Genomic DNA, 12,632 nt, shown 5'->3' with positions numbered 1-12,632 from the left:
GAGATGGGGGGGGTGGGAGTATTGCTGATGGGCAGGATCTCAATGTCTGGGTAAGGGACTGCCAGCGCCAAGTCCTCTTCGAAGCTTTTCTAAAGGTCTTTGATTCCAAGATGGGGGTCATGGTCCCCTAAGTGGTTCTCAACTGGGGGCTACATCACCCCCCTAGAGGGCATCGCAGAATGCGGGGAGTGTTTGAGATTGTCCCAATTACGGGGGGCACTGCTGACATTCTGTGGGCAGGATCCAGGGATGCAAAATGTCTTAAACAACGTGCCAAACAGCTCCGACAAGGAAGAACTGTGCTGCCTGGAGCACCAGTAGCGCCCCCTCCCTACCCAAGGGTGAAGCGTCAGCTGTGGGCGGGGCCCCTGCGTCCCTTCTCTTTCCTGCCTTTGCAGTTGCTGGACACTAGAGGGCGCCAGGCCACCCCAAGGACCCTTCTCCAGGAGGGTCAATCTCACCCCCGCCAGGCATCCTGGCGGATGGATGAAACAAGAAGGCTGTTTTCTCTTGCTCTGTTCAGAATCCCTACTAGTAGCTTCTAGCCGTTTTGTCTTCTTTTTAAACCACCTTTACTTGACAAGCCAAAAAAGTCAGCTTCCTTATGCTGTACCCATAATGTTTATGTTCTATTTTTTAAATGGCATTTTCTGTGCCTAAAAAATTCAACCAGTCTCAGGATGAATAAAGAACTTTAAACTAAATACCTGAGAAACAATTCAGTGCTGCCCCCTCACCCTTGATCCTTCCCTGGCCTGCTGCCCCAGGACACCCCAATCTCAGATCTGGCTCTTACCTGTTTCCGGCTCCGTCGTGTCCTGTTTGTCAGGTTCTGCCAGTGTATCTTGGGGTTCTTTCTTCTGTGGGGCTGGGCTGGAAAAGACGCCCACTGGAGCCCACTCCAGATACAAGGGGATGTGGTGGAACTGCAGAGAAGGGGTGGGGGAGGGACTCGGTCAGCGACACAGACGGAGAGCCGGAAGCTCAGAGGATGGGTGAGTTGCCCCAGGGAACGGAGCACAGCCTAGAACCCTCCAGGCTGCCTGAGCCCTAAGGACACAGGGCACTGCTACAGCCTGGGGCTTGGGGAGAGGCTGGGGCATCTGCTGTCACTGGACACATCTTCATCCCCTTGTGTTTTCTCTAATGTGAATGGGGAGCGGGATGCGGGGGGAGCAGAATCACTGATACAGGCAGCCCGCGCCGGAGGAGGTGCAGCAGGGCAGTGAGACAACATGCTTTCTCTGTCTCTCCACGTACATACACTCACAGGCAGTGCGAGGGCACATGTGTACGTGCAGAGAGATTTTTTCTTTAAAGCATAAACGAGACACTGACAGTCTGCAAAGCATTAAAGTGCCTGATAGAAGAGAAGCCACTTGTAGTGGGCCACATGGTGGCCCTCCACACGCTATGTCCACGTCCCAACTCCCAGAACCTCCAATATGACCTTATTTGGAAAAAAAGGTCTCTGCAAATGACATTAAATCCAATGATAAGCATCATTATAAGAGAAAAGCGAGGGCAGACTTTAGACGGAGAAGAGGAGGGGCCACGTGGACAGAGACAGAGATTGAAGTGATGGAGCCACAAGCCAAGGGACACCTGAAGCCACAAGATGCCGGAAGAGACGAGGAAGGGTCCCCCCCCCCCCAGGAGCCTTCAGAGGGAGCACGGCCTTGGGACACCTCGATTTCAGACTTCTGACCTCCAGCACTGTGAGAACAGATTCCTGCTGTTCTAAGCCACTAAGTTTGTGTTACATTGTTATGACAGATACAAAAATTAGATATACTAATAAATACATATATATGCATACACATACACACACGTATCTATACATATGTATATAACATAGAAATACATATTTTCTCTTTTTACCAAGAAACAGGATAACCTACCTACGGAACTGACTTTCAACTAACTGTAGGTACAAGACAATCAAAGCACCAAGGATGATGGTTCAAATTTACGGGTTAACAGAAAGCCAAGGAAAGCCAGGGTCAGGCAGGGCACCGAGGCAGGCTCTCTGGAGGGCAGGGTGAGCCTCCCCTCACATTCCCCCATCCCGAGGCTATCCCAGGGTCGGGTGACCGCGAGTCCCTCTGCGGTCTAGGTCCACCCAGAGACTGTCGCTCCACCAGCTCCCTGAGTCCCCTGCCTCCGGCCCCTCCCCGGAGCAGGTCTCGGACAGCCCTACCTTGGAGTAGGCCAGGTGTCGGAAGGCCCTGCGGGCCTCCAGCGGCTCCAGGAACTCCACAATGGCGGTGACGCCGCCCTCGGGCAGCAGCACGCGGCCCAGGCTGCCAAAGCGGCCGAAGGTCTCCTGCAGCTCAGCCGCCAGGGTGCCCGCCGGGAGGTTCTTCACCAGAATCACAGTCTTGCTTCGCTCCGCTGCGGCCTGAAGGGAAGAGACAAACTTAGGTGGGACAACAGAGGAGAAGTCACTGGCCCCCAACACTGGCACTGGCCTGGGGGTGACTCCAGACCAGGCATCCACATGGGACCTTGGTACGAGGCTCTTAGGAAGTGGGTCCAGGAGACCCCACCCTCCAGGGCACCCTGCTCCGTGGATGACAGGCAGCACCAAGGACTGGATAAGGGGGAGGGCTCCAGAGCTGGACCGCCTGGGTCAAATCCCGGCCCTCCACATCTGAGCCGAGGCAGAGTCTGATGGTACCCGGCCTGAGCCCTCGCTGGACCTTCCAGAATGTTCCAGCCCAGGCCAGGATCTGCATCTGCAGGCTCAGGGCCTTTTCCCGGAATGGCAGACCGCCTGCTGCCACACGTGTGACAGGCGGGGTGTGTGTGCCGGTACGTTAACACCGCCTGGGAGCTGCCCTTGACTCTCAGTCATTGCTGCATCCCTTGTCCTTTGGGTGGGACAACTCTGGGGTGTGAGGGGCATGGGGGTCCCCCAGGGAAAGCTCCAGTCAGCTGCTGTACCATTGCTGCTGTGGCAAGCATGCCCTGCACTGGTCTCCTCCCTACACACGTCCTGTCTCACCAGTGTCTTCTGTCCTGTCCAGTGAACTACCTGCATTTGAATCAGGCTCAGAGTTGGCTTTTGGAAGAACCCAAACCGAGACACTAGGTCTATGGCCTTGAGGAGTGTGCCTAACTGTGTCCCTCACCTAAGGACACAGCATGTACTTCACGCATCATTCTAGATTCTGTGTGACCCAAAACAAGTGACATCACCGCTCTGACTGCGGTCCCTTCTGTACAACTGGAGCGCAGGAGTGCTGCCTTCCTGGGCCGCATGTCTGAGCCCAGTGATCTTACTTTCTTCACAGACAGCTGAAAAGTTAGTAACAGCCATCTTTGAGAGGCCTGACACTCCAACCCACCTGCACGCCCACTGGTGTGAAACCTCACCCCGAGCCCTCCGGCGGCGGGTGGCCCGAGCCCCACGTGGCCTGCTGGGGGGCGGCAGGCACCCACCTGGCTGAAGGAATCCAGGCTGACTCCGTTGTCGATGAGGAAGCGTCGCACCTCTTGGACGAGCTGGGTCTCCCCCAGGGCCACGCGCACGGCCACGCTGCCCTTGGTCTCCTGTGGGAGAGAAACGGAAGATGCCCTGTCGGCCACCGGGTGGGTGACGGGTCCGCCCTCCCATCTTCTAAGGGCTGGAGGAGGAGGAGGAGGCGTGGATGGAGACAGACCCTGCCGATGCCCCTCGCCCGCCTGCACTAACTTGACAGCTTGGCTTCCGTGTCTGTCATGATGAACCCAGGACCCCACGCCCACCTCTCCTGCCTCACTTCCTCTCTCTCCCCCTCGCTCCCCGGACCCCGGCTGGACGTGCAGGTCTCTGTGCGGTTCCTCCCATGTGCCACATTCCCAACTGGGGCTTCTGCACCTGCCCACCTTGCCCTCCATCCAATTTCTGCTAGAAGGTCACTTCCCTGACCAGCCCACCTCGAGCTCGCACCGTCCCCCTGCTCAGCTTAACCGACACGCAGCACCTCTGTTATCAGTCAGGGTCTTCCTCTGCGAGAGAGCCCTGCTGCGCTCCCAGCACTCAGGGCGCAGGTGGGATCCGAACCCGCCACAGTCCCTCCCGACCAGGAGCCATGGGCCCAAGCTGGCACCCGTGAGTTCAGCCACTGGGCACCTGAAATGTGGCTCGTCCAAACCCGAGAAGTGCTGTGAGCTGGATTTTGAATACTTAGAAACCAGAAATGCACAACTGCTTGTCATTTTTTAATATTATATATAATGAAATAATATTTCGGCTATATCCAATTAAATAAAGGAGATTCTGAAAGTCAATTTTACGCCTGTTTCTTTGTGTTTTAAAAAACCATGGTCACTAGGACACTTACAGTTAGGTATGGGGCTCGGCTCCTACATCTAATGGATGGCGCTGAGCTTCGGGGTGGGGCAGGGGGAACAAATGACAACGGGGCAACAAGTTTATGGACCAGATCCATGGATACCCTGCGCCCGCCAGCTGAAAACACACTCCCAGGTTTTGCCTAAGATGAAGCTGACCGTGGTCTAACTGGAGACATGAGCATTAAGGAAGGTATGTGGTCGGGGGGGGGTCAGATGGAAACAAGGCCAGACTTGGGAGAGAAGGAGACACAGAGACCTGTGCCTCCCCTGTGCTCGTCTCAGAGCCCTGGGGGGCCAGGCCAGGGAAGCAGCGGGGACAACCCTCAGAGAGGGGTGTGACTAGCTCAGAGCGAGGGCAGTGGCGTCAGGCAGACCTGCTGTCATCCCACCTGCACCTCCTTCCAGCTGTCTGACCCTGGGCATGTGCCTTTGTGGCTGTGGGCCTCGCTCTCTCTCTCTGGAAAGGGGGGCCGGCAGGAGTGCCTGTCCCTCCATCAGGGCTGTGCGGGGAGGGGGAGGACCACACTGTAAGCGCTCAGCATCACCAGTGATGCTCCCCGGCGTGGCTCCACGCACGCTCCTGGGAAGCCAGGGCTGCAGGGCAGATGGGGATGTTCCCACGGGGAGGGAGGCCCTAGAGGATACCCACGACTGCAGCCCCAGAGGCCCCCAGCTGGCAGATGACCCCAGCTCGACGATGCTCCCGCCCCTGCCCAGAGCCGGGGGTGCCCACTCACGTGGTCAAACACTTGACTCTTGGTGGCACTGTACTTCTGAGCGATGGCGTCGGCCACCGCGTTGGGGCCCATGAACAGCGTGTTCCAGTTGTGGGAGCTGAGAAGCAGAGACAAGAGCAGAGGGGTCAGACCAAGGCTGAACGGGGGGAGTTTTTTTTCAGATGCAAAGCCTGGAGGAAATGAGCTTGGGGGCCTGCCTTTCTAAGCCCTGAAAGCCTCCTCTTCCCCAGTCTCACCTGGTGGGGACCAAGCAGCCAGGGCCTGAAGACCACAGAGCCACGATGATATTCGCGACCCCCAACATTTGTCAAGCGCCAACTCCGTGCCTGGGGCTAAGCACTTCCACTAACATTAACTCACTTACTCCTTATGACACCACAAACGTGAGGCGCCACTGATTCTCCCCATTTTGCAGATGAGGAAACTGAGGCTCAGCAAGGTTAGGAGCCAGAGCACCCGAGTGGCAGGGGCAGCAGGAGCCTGGGTCAGAGGCAGGTACACACCTGGAGCTGTTGGCTTTGTCTTTTGACTCTTTCTTCTTCTTGTAAGACGATGACCCCGGGGTGTCGGTGTCCTCGCTGGATTCCTTCTTAATGGTGGATGGTAACACGTGGAGCATCCTGCCCTGGAGAAGGATGAGGGGAAGTGGGTAAGGGCAGGAAGGAGGCAGGCACAGCTACACCCTGCCCCCGGGACGCCGGCGCCTCCACGAGGGGGCCGGACCCAGAGCTTAGGCCCTCATGCAAGATGGGGCCTCCGGCAGGACGATCACAGGGCCACCCTGAACCCGGAGCGGGGGCCTGGCACAGCCTCCCGGAGAACACTGGTCACCCCAGGCCCATCCTGTCCCTGCAAACGGAAGTGAGAGCCTGAGCTCCAGGCGGGCGGGGACCAGGTCTGGCCCGGCAACCACAGGGGGTCAATAAATCATGAACAAATGAAGGAAAGAAAAGGCAGAGGGAAGGGAGGCAGCCTGGGGCTCAGGCAGGCACGCTAACGACACCTCCTGGCGACACTGGGACAAGTTCCTTACATTCTGTTGTGACCATTTCAGTGACTGGGTCAACACTCTTCCCTTACTTTTCTTTCAGTGACTATTTCTTGAGACAAAGAGCATACTCACTCAGTCCATAAATCCCTTTTGAGGGCCTACTATGTGCCAGGCGAGGCTCTGGGTGCTAACGATAGATCAGTGGACAGAGCAGAGCGGACCCTGCCGGGTGCAGCTACCTCCTAGTAGCTCCTGCCAGAGGGCGGCTTTGTAGAGCACCGGGTGGGCCCCTTAGAAACACAAGCGTGTTCCCGTGCACGCAGGAGCGAGTGTGCACACGCACGGCCTCTCCCCACCCCCGGGGCCCAGCGGCCTGCCACCCGCCAGCCCGCGGGCCTCACCTGGAACACCTGCCCATCCACCTCCGCGTAGGCCTTCACCGCGTGCTCTGGGAACATGAAGGCCACAAAGGCAAAGCCTTTGGGCTTCTTGGTCAGGCTGTCGATGGGGCAGTGCAGCTCAGACAGGGGGCCTGCGGGCAGGAACGGCGTCAGCGCCAGGGTCCTACTCGGGGCCTCCTTGTCCCTGCAAGAGCGCCCTCCACCAGCTCCAAGCCTCTGCAACTCGCAGCAGGGAGACACCCCAGGGGGTCATAAAAGCATCGAGACCTTTACCCCCTATTCTGAACCCTGCCTTCCCTTCAACAACCGTGACCTTACAAACAAGCACAGCCCAGTGGGCGGAGCTGAACTACGGTCCTTCAAGTTCATGTCTGGCAAAATAAGACGGACAAGAATGACAATAAACATAGCCCTGGCCACCAAATCTATTCGGATACTCAGTGAAGAGTGAGACTATTCAGACAGCAGAGTTCAGACCGGGGAGCACGGCCTGTTCACACGTACACGGCCAGCGGACGTCAATACCGAAGCAGGAGCTCGGATGGTGGGGGTAGCTCATAAAACTGCACCCAAATCCCATCAGTTCTGAGTATGGACAAGAGTGAACAGGGTCTGGGTCCGGACGGCAGAAGGTGTCTGTGATGCTGTCTGTGACTGGAGAGCTCTGCCGTGTACATCATGTGTGAATCCTCACAGTAGCTCCAACCCCATTTCATGGATGAGAAAACTGAGGGGCAAGTCACCAGCCCCGGGCCAGGAGCTGCTGGGAGGCAGATGGGGACCTGGACCACTTGTCAGGGGCACGTGTGGCGAGCCGGGGGCCATGCCCCTACCATATTTGGAGAAGAGCTTCTCCAGGTCCTCCTCAGTGCTGGTGTAGGGCAGGTTTCGCACAAAGAGCCTCCCGGAGTCGGCCAGGTCCTCCTCATCTTCAAGCTCCCCGAGCGCCCGGCCTTGCCAGGGTTTGGCGGTGTTCTTCAGGGGTGCCTTGGCCGGGGGGATGTTTTTCTCCCGGAACACCTCGATGTAGCGCCCACCTGCACGGGGAAAGAGAGTCAGGGCCCTGGGGGATGGAACCTGTAGTTTCCAAACTCTTCTGCTGCCTTCCAGACACCACAGTGGAGGTGGTCTATTATGGTGCCGGACGCCAGGCTCTGGTAACCAGGGTGGCGGCCTGAGCCGATACTGGCCTGAGCTGGAAGGCCCTTTCCCCAAATCTCACTCATCCTGCGAGTTCAGCTTAGCCGTCAGGGGGCCTGCCTGGGCCAGCCCAGTCCCCGGTGCTGCAACCTCCCAATTCCAGGGCCTGGTCCCAGGCGCTGCCCTGGGGACCATCTTGTGTGACGACCCAACCCTGAGGAGCCACCTGGTGCTGCTGAGCTGTTTCCCTGCATCGCCCTGCATGCCCTTTTAGACTGCGACCATCACCTCCACATGCACACAGTAGGTGCTCGATAAATTCCTACCACCCGACTTGCTAGCAAGATGGCTTGGGCTCCTCCTCTTCCCTAACAGAACATGTGCCTTCATGAGGAGGGGACAGCTGGATCTGAATCACCTGTCCACGCCAGGGACGGGCCAAAAATCAAGTCCCTGAGTATCCCTCAGGTGACCTCCCGACTCTGGACCCTGGACTTGCTGTTCCCTGCAGTGGAATGGCCCACCCCACAAAGCCAGAGCCTGCTCCCTCTCGTCCTCTAGGTTCTGCTCCAATGTCACCAGCTCAGAGAGGCCCAAGAGGACATGATACTGTTTCAAACACGCCTCCTCTAACCCCAGTCCTCTCCTGCATTCGTCCACAGCCCAGCCCCTCTGGTTACTGCCCGTCTTTCCCTCTCTATGTAAGTTTCCTCTACAGAAAGGGCAGGGGGTTCGGACTGTTTTGCTCACAGCTGTATCCTCAGTGCCTGGTCCTCGAGAAAACTTTAGAGTGACGGAATGAATGTCCGAGCCCCTGCCACCAGGCAGGGCTGGCCCTGCCCGGGTGTCCTTACCCAGATACTCTCTGTTGCATTTCAGAGCTTTCTTCACTTCCTCTTCGCTGCTGAAATCCACAAAGACGTACCCTGTAAAAGGACCACGATGAAGGTAAGATCTGTAAGCCCTGTAGACACCCGTGGGAGCCACAGAGGAACACCCACCCTTTGCTAGGCATTTCGGGGAATCTGAGCAGAAAGCAGGGGGAAAAAACCCCTATTTCTGGCCAAATCTCCAAAATACAGAGAGACTCCCTTCCACCCTCCCAACCCTGCCTCCAGCCAAATTTCCCTTTGCAGGGAGTATTCGGACCCTCTGGCCAGTTTGACGCATGAGGATGCGGGACTGTAGGAGTCACAAATACGGGATGCCTCTGCTCCCTCCCAGCCTCACCTCCTGACATTCTCTGGGCAAGTGCCCGTGGGGACAGTGCTGTCACCCAGCTCAATACCAGAGGGGCCGACTCCACAGTGACTCTGGCCACGAGTGCCTGTGGCCCTGACTGGCAGAGACAAGTATGTGGGGTCCTCCCTGGAATGTGAGAGGCTGTGCACCCTCAACCTCCCCGGGCCTCGACCCCGAGAAGCAACAGAGGAGGCCCCCTGCCCACTTTCCTAGAGGAGGCAGGTGACACACCCATGGACACACGGCTAACACGCCCATGGACACAGGGCTAACAGGTGGCAGTGCTGCAACTGGAGCCAAGGCCAGCGGGTTTTGGCTTCGAGCACAAGACCCTCCCCTAGAGGACTGCAAAAGCCCCCACCCAGCCCAACTGCCTCCTCCCAGGCCCTGCCCTCAGCAGCTGGGGATCTTTTTGAATCCAATCTTGGCCTCCCCTTGCTTTAGGCCCCCTGTAGGCCCCTGCACCCAGGCTGAAGTCCACAGTCACTACCGAGCCCCCAGCCTGGGGGCCGGGCCCTGCCTCCACACCGTCCATGCTGTGGGGAGCTTTCTGCAGCTCCTCATAAGCGTCCTGCTCATCTGTAAGCTTCCTCCAGCACCACGGCCTCCGGCATGGTCTTCCCTTGGCCCTGGCGACTCAAATGTGCTCCCTCCTGCTCCCTCTGGCCAACCCCCGCTCACCCTCCTGGCCTCTGAACTGCAGTGGAAGAGGGGTACCACCAGCCCTGCCGACGTGGACAGCCGCTTGCAGGGACTGTGTAATAGGTGTTCGGCATCGTTCTAAATGCTGTACACATATATTAACTCACTGAATCTGCACAGCACAATGAGCCAGGACCCCCTAATGCACAGATGAGGAAACTGAGGTTAAGTTCTGGTCCCAGGTCACAGAGCTCACAGTGGCTGAGCCGGGATTTGAACCTGGGCAGGGGGTCGAGCCCTCCCTCACGATGCAGGTGTGCACAGAGGGATGGCTGGACATGGGGAATCTGCCCAGTAAGCAGGCCTTTAGTGCTCAGAGGAGAGCTGGGAGGAAATGTGGAACCTCAAAGGGGATGGGACTGCCCCTAAAGCAGGAACCTTTCTCCCTAGACCCCAGCCCCCAAACACCCCAACCTCTCTGCCTTACCAGTGTCTCCTGGCCAAGCACAGCCTCCCCTGCCCGGCCTCCCCAGGGCCAGAGGGCCTTTGTGTGGTTCTCCAAGGAGCGCCAACCCCGCTGCTGCGCGTCCTGCAGCCTCCTGGCCTGGCCAGCACGTAGGCACAGGTAGGCTCCCACCTGTCCAAGCTCAGACCCTCCCTCCCAGTGTGTTTCCACCCCGGGGCAGCCAGAACTCCAGAACCAGGGCATGGGCTGGCTGCCCAGAGAGAGAGAGGACAGCTCGGGGCAACACCATGTGTTCTCAGCAGCTCCGGGTGCCGGCCATCCACAGAGCTGCCCACGGACCTCGCCGAGCAAACCCAAGACCCTGTAGGCTTCACACAGCAAACCATAGGACTGGGGACTCTCATTTAAATCAAACAGGTGTGCCCACTGGCATGGGCACAGGCTGAGGGTAAGGAGGAGAGAGAAGAAAAACAGGTGGAAACCTCACAGATGGCAGGCAGCCACAGGGGACAAGGGGCAGACCCCTGTCGGAGCACCTTAACCACATCCACAGAACCTGGGACCACAGAAGGGAAAAAAAATCACTGCCCTCAAAACACTGCTGCAGTTCAGCAACTGCCCCGACCTTCCTTTTTTACCCCACGCCTTTCCAACGCCCCCGAAACACCCCAGACCTTACCTGTTTTGTTTCCATGAGCATTTTTTACTATCCGAATGGCCACTGGTTTCAGGGGTGCCAGGAATTCTATAACATTTTTCTGTGGGGATAAAAAAAAGTTTCCCCCCTTCTTTCTCAATCCAGTAACAAAAGTGTAAACCTCATAAAGAAACACAGGCCAAACTTCTGAACTCAGAAAGAATACCAAAGGGTTTCACCCTTTATAGCTCCTCTCTTTCCTCTAAGTTATACACATGTTCTCTCCATCATAAAATGAAACTGCCTTGGAAAAACTTTTTTTTTAAGGTGGAGAGAAATGATGACTATTAATATAAAACAGTAAAGACACTGTTGGCATTTTAAGGTATTGTTTCTGATTATTTTTTCTTAAGTACCTTTTGACTTGATGGGGGTATTGATCACAAAGCCTTAAGTATTTACTAGGTGGCCTTTAAAAAAAATTTTTTTTTATCAGAAAATGTTTGCCCATCCCTAGCGTAGCTGATCAGTGAGTGAGACCAGACTTTCTTGGTCTCTGTACAGCCACCCCTGTTTCCTGACCCTGATGATGCCCCAGATCCTATTTCTCAGCCTTCTTGGCCCCTGATTCCTTCCAGATCGTCCTCACCCGATGCCGAATCCCCCACGCAGCAGAGGTCCTGGCATCCTCACACTCGTTTCCTGCTCCCCGGGGCTCCTGGCCCCATCCTGCTATTGGCACATACCTCTGTGACATTGAAGGGGGCTCCCCGCAGCTTCACGGTGTGGGGGGTGGTGGGTTCCTTCTGGTTTGCTGGTTTCTCTGTCTGAGGGGTGGCAAAGGGCAGAAATGGCCATGGTGAGCTCCCTGGTGCGGCCCAGGTGCCGCAGGGGGTGCTCCGCGGATGTGGAGTCGGGCCAGAGCCCGGGGTGGGAGGTGCCAAGCCTCCACGTGCCCCCGAGATGAGGGCTGGGAGCTGAGCCCAGCACACTGGGGGTCGGCTCACGGGGGCCCCAGGCAACATGGACGGGCAGAGCCTGGGGAAGCAGCCCTAAGGTCCAGCGGCATTTGCTCCCGCTGAGTTAGGGCTTACACGGTACCAGGCGCTGTGCAAAGCTCACTTTGCAGGCACGACTGTCCCCTTGAATCTTTAAAACAATCTTACAGGGATTAGAGATTCGGGATGTTTTTTGTAATTTTGGAATTTAAACAGCTACGGAAAGCCTAATTTTCTGGCTAATGCCTCTGGTCACAAAACCTGCCCTGGGCTGCCGTGATGCAATTTAGGCTTTGCAACCACCCCAAGGAGCACGAGTGGCCATTTCTAATTTCACAGCAGCAACAGTCACCTGCTTGATTTTGGGGTGCAGCCCTGCGCATGGTCTGGGGTCTCTTCCTGAAAGCTGGAACTTCTGAGCCCCAGCGTACACTCACGCACAGAAGTTTTGAAAAATGGACACAGGGACCAGTACTCTGCTGAGCGTAGATCTTAGATGAGGATCAGAGGCCTGCAGAGAAGCACCAGGTCCCACAGCGGCTCCGTGGCAGAGCTGGGATTTGAACCCAGAGCTCCCTGACTTACCCACACTTGACTGCCTCTCTGGGAGATACATTTTGAGAAGAAAAGGACAGGGGGTGGCAATTAGAAGGGGGCAGAAAATGAAAAGAGGGAGAAGGGGAAGGAGAAAAAGATGGGAGAAGAGGGACTGGAGACCCAAAGGCTGTGTGAGGCCGCCCTGAACAGAGGACTCCCAGGTAGGACACAGGGTGGCCGTCCCCAAAGGTAGCATCCACATTTATAAATGACCCCAGAGCCTGGCACACCTGGGTCTGGGCCTGGGTCCTGACCCCACCACTTCCCAGCCGTGACCTCAGGCAAGTCACTTTCCTTCTCTGGGCCTCAATTTCCTCATCTGTAAAATGGGACCAGAATCCGCAGTCCCCCGGACTGTCCTGAGATGCAGTGACAAACGGCAGCCGTTGTACCTCGCCTGCAGTAAGTGCCCAAGGAACTCCATCTATTCCTGCCGACCT

The 12,632-nt window shown here is 56.9% G+C and overlaps 1 protein-coding gene across 5 annotated transcripts in view; it reads right to left on the bottom strand.

Annotated features, from left to right (window-relative positions):
- The window catches only part of RBM19 (RNA binding motif protein 19), a 131,613-nt gene that overhangs the window by 111,316 nt on the left and 7,665 nt on the right, over nucleotides 1–12,632 (bottom strand). For all 5 annotated transcript variants that reach the window (XM_045523059.2, XM_045523057.2, XM_010963626.3 and 2 more), the window contains exons 7-16: nucleotides 11,344–11,424; nucleotides 10,640–10,718; nucleotides 8,465–8,536; nucleotides 7,304–7,507; nucleotides 6,471–6,601; nucleotides 5,582–5,703; nucleotides 5,079–5,175; nucleotides 3,445–3,555; nucleotides 2,201–2,401; nucleotides 797–926 (exon numbers count right to left, since the gene is read on the bottom strand). In XM_045523059.2, the coding sequence (XP_045379015.2) occupies nucleotides 797–926; nucleotides 2,201–2,401; nucleotides 3,445–3,555; nucleotides 5,079–5,175; nucleotides 5,582–5,703; nucleotides 6,471–6,601; nucleotides 7,304–7,507; nucleotides 8,465–8,536; nucleotides 10,640–10,718; nucleotides 11,344–11,424 (1,228 nt within the window). The remainder of the gene's footprint in view (nucleotides 1–796; nucleotides 927–2,200; nucleotides 2,402–3,444; nucleotides 3,556–5,078; nucleotides 5,176–5,581; nucleotides 5,704–6,470; nucleotides 6,602–7,303; nucleotides 7,508–8,464; nucleotides 8,537–10,639; nucleotides 10,719–11,343; nucleotides 11,425–12,632) is intronic.

Source organism: Camelus bactrianus, chromosome 32 (assembly GCF_048773025.1).
Source record: "Camelus bactrianus isolate YW-2024 breed Bactrian camel chromosome 32, ASM4877302v1, whole genome shotgun sequence".
Classification (NCBI taxonomy): domain Eukaryota; kingdom Metazoa; phylum Chordata; class Mammalia; order Artiodactyla; family Camelidae; genus Camelus; species Camelus bactrianus.
Note: the sequence above shows the minus strand (reverse complement) of the source record. Positions and strands in the feature narration are given on the sequence as shown.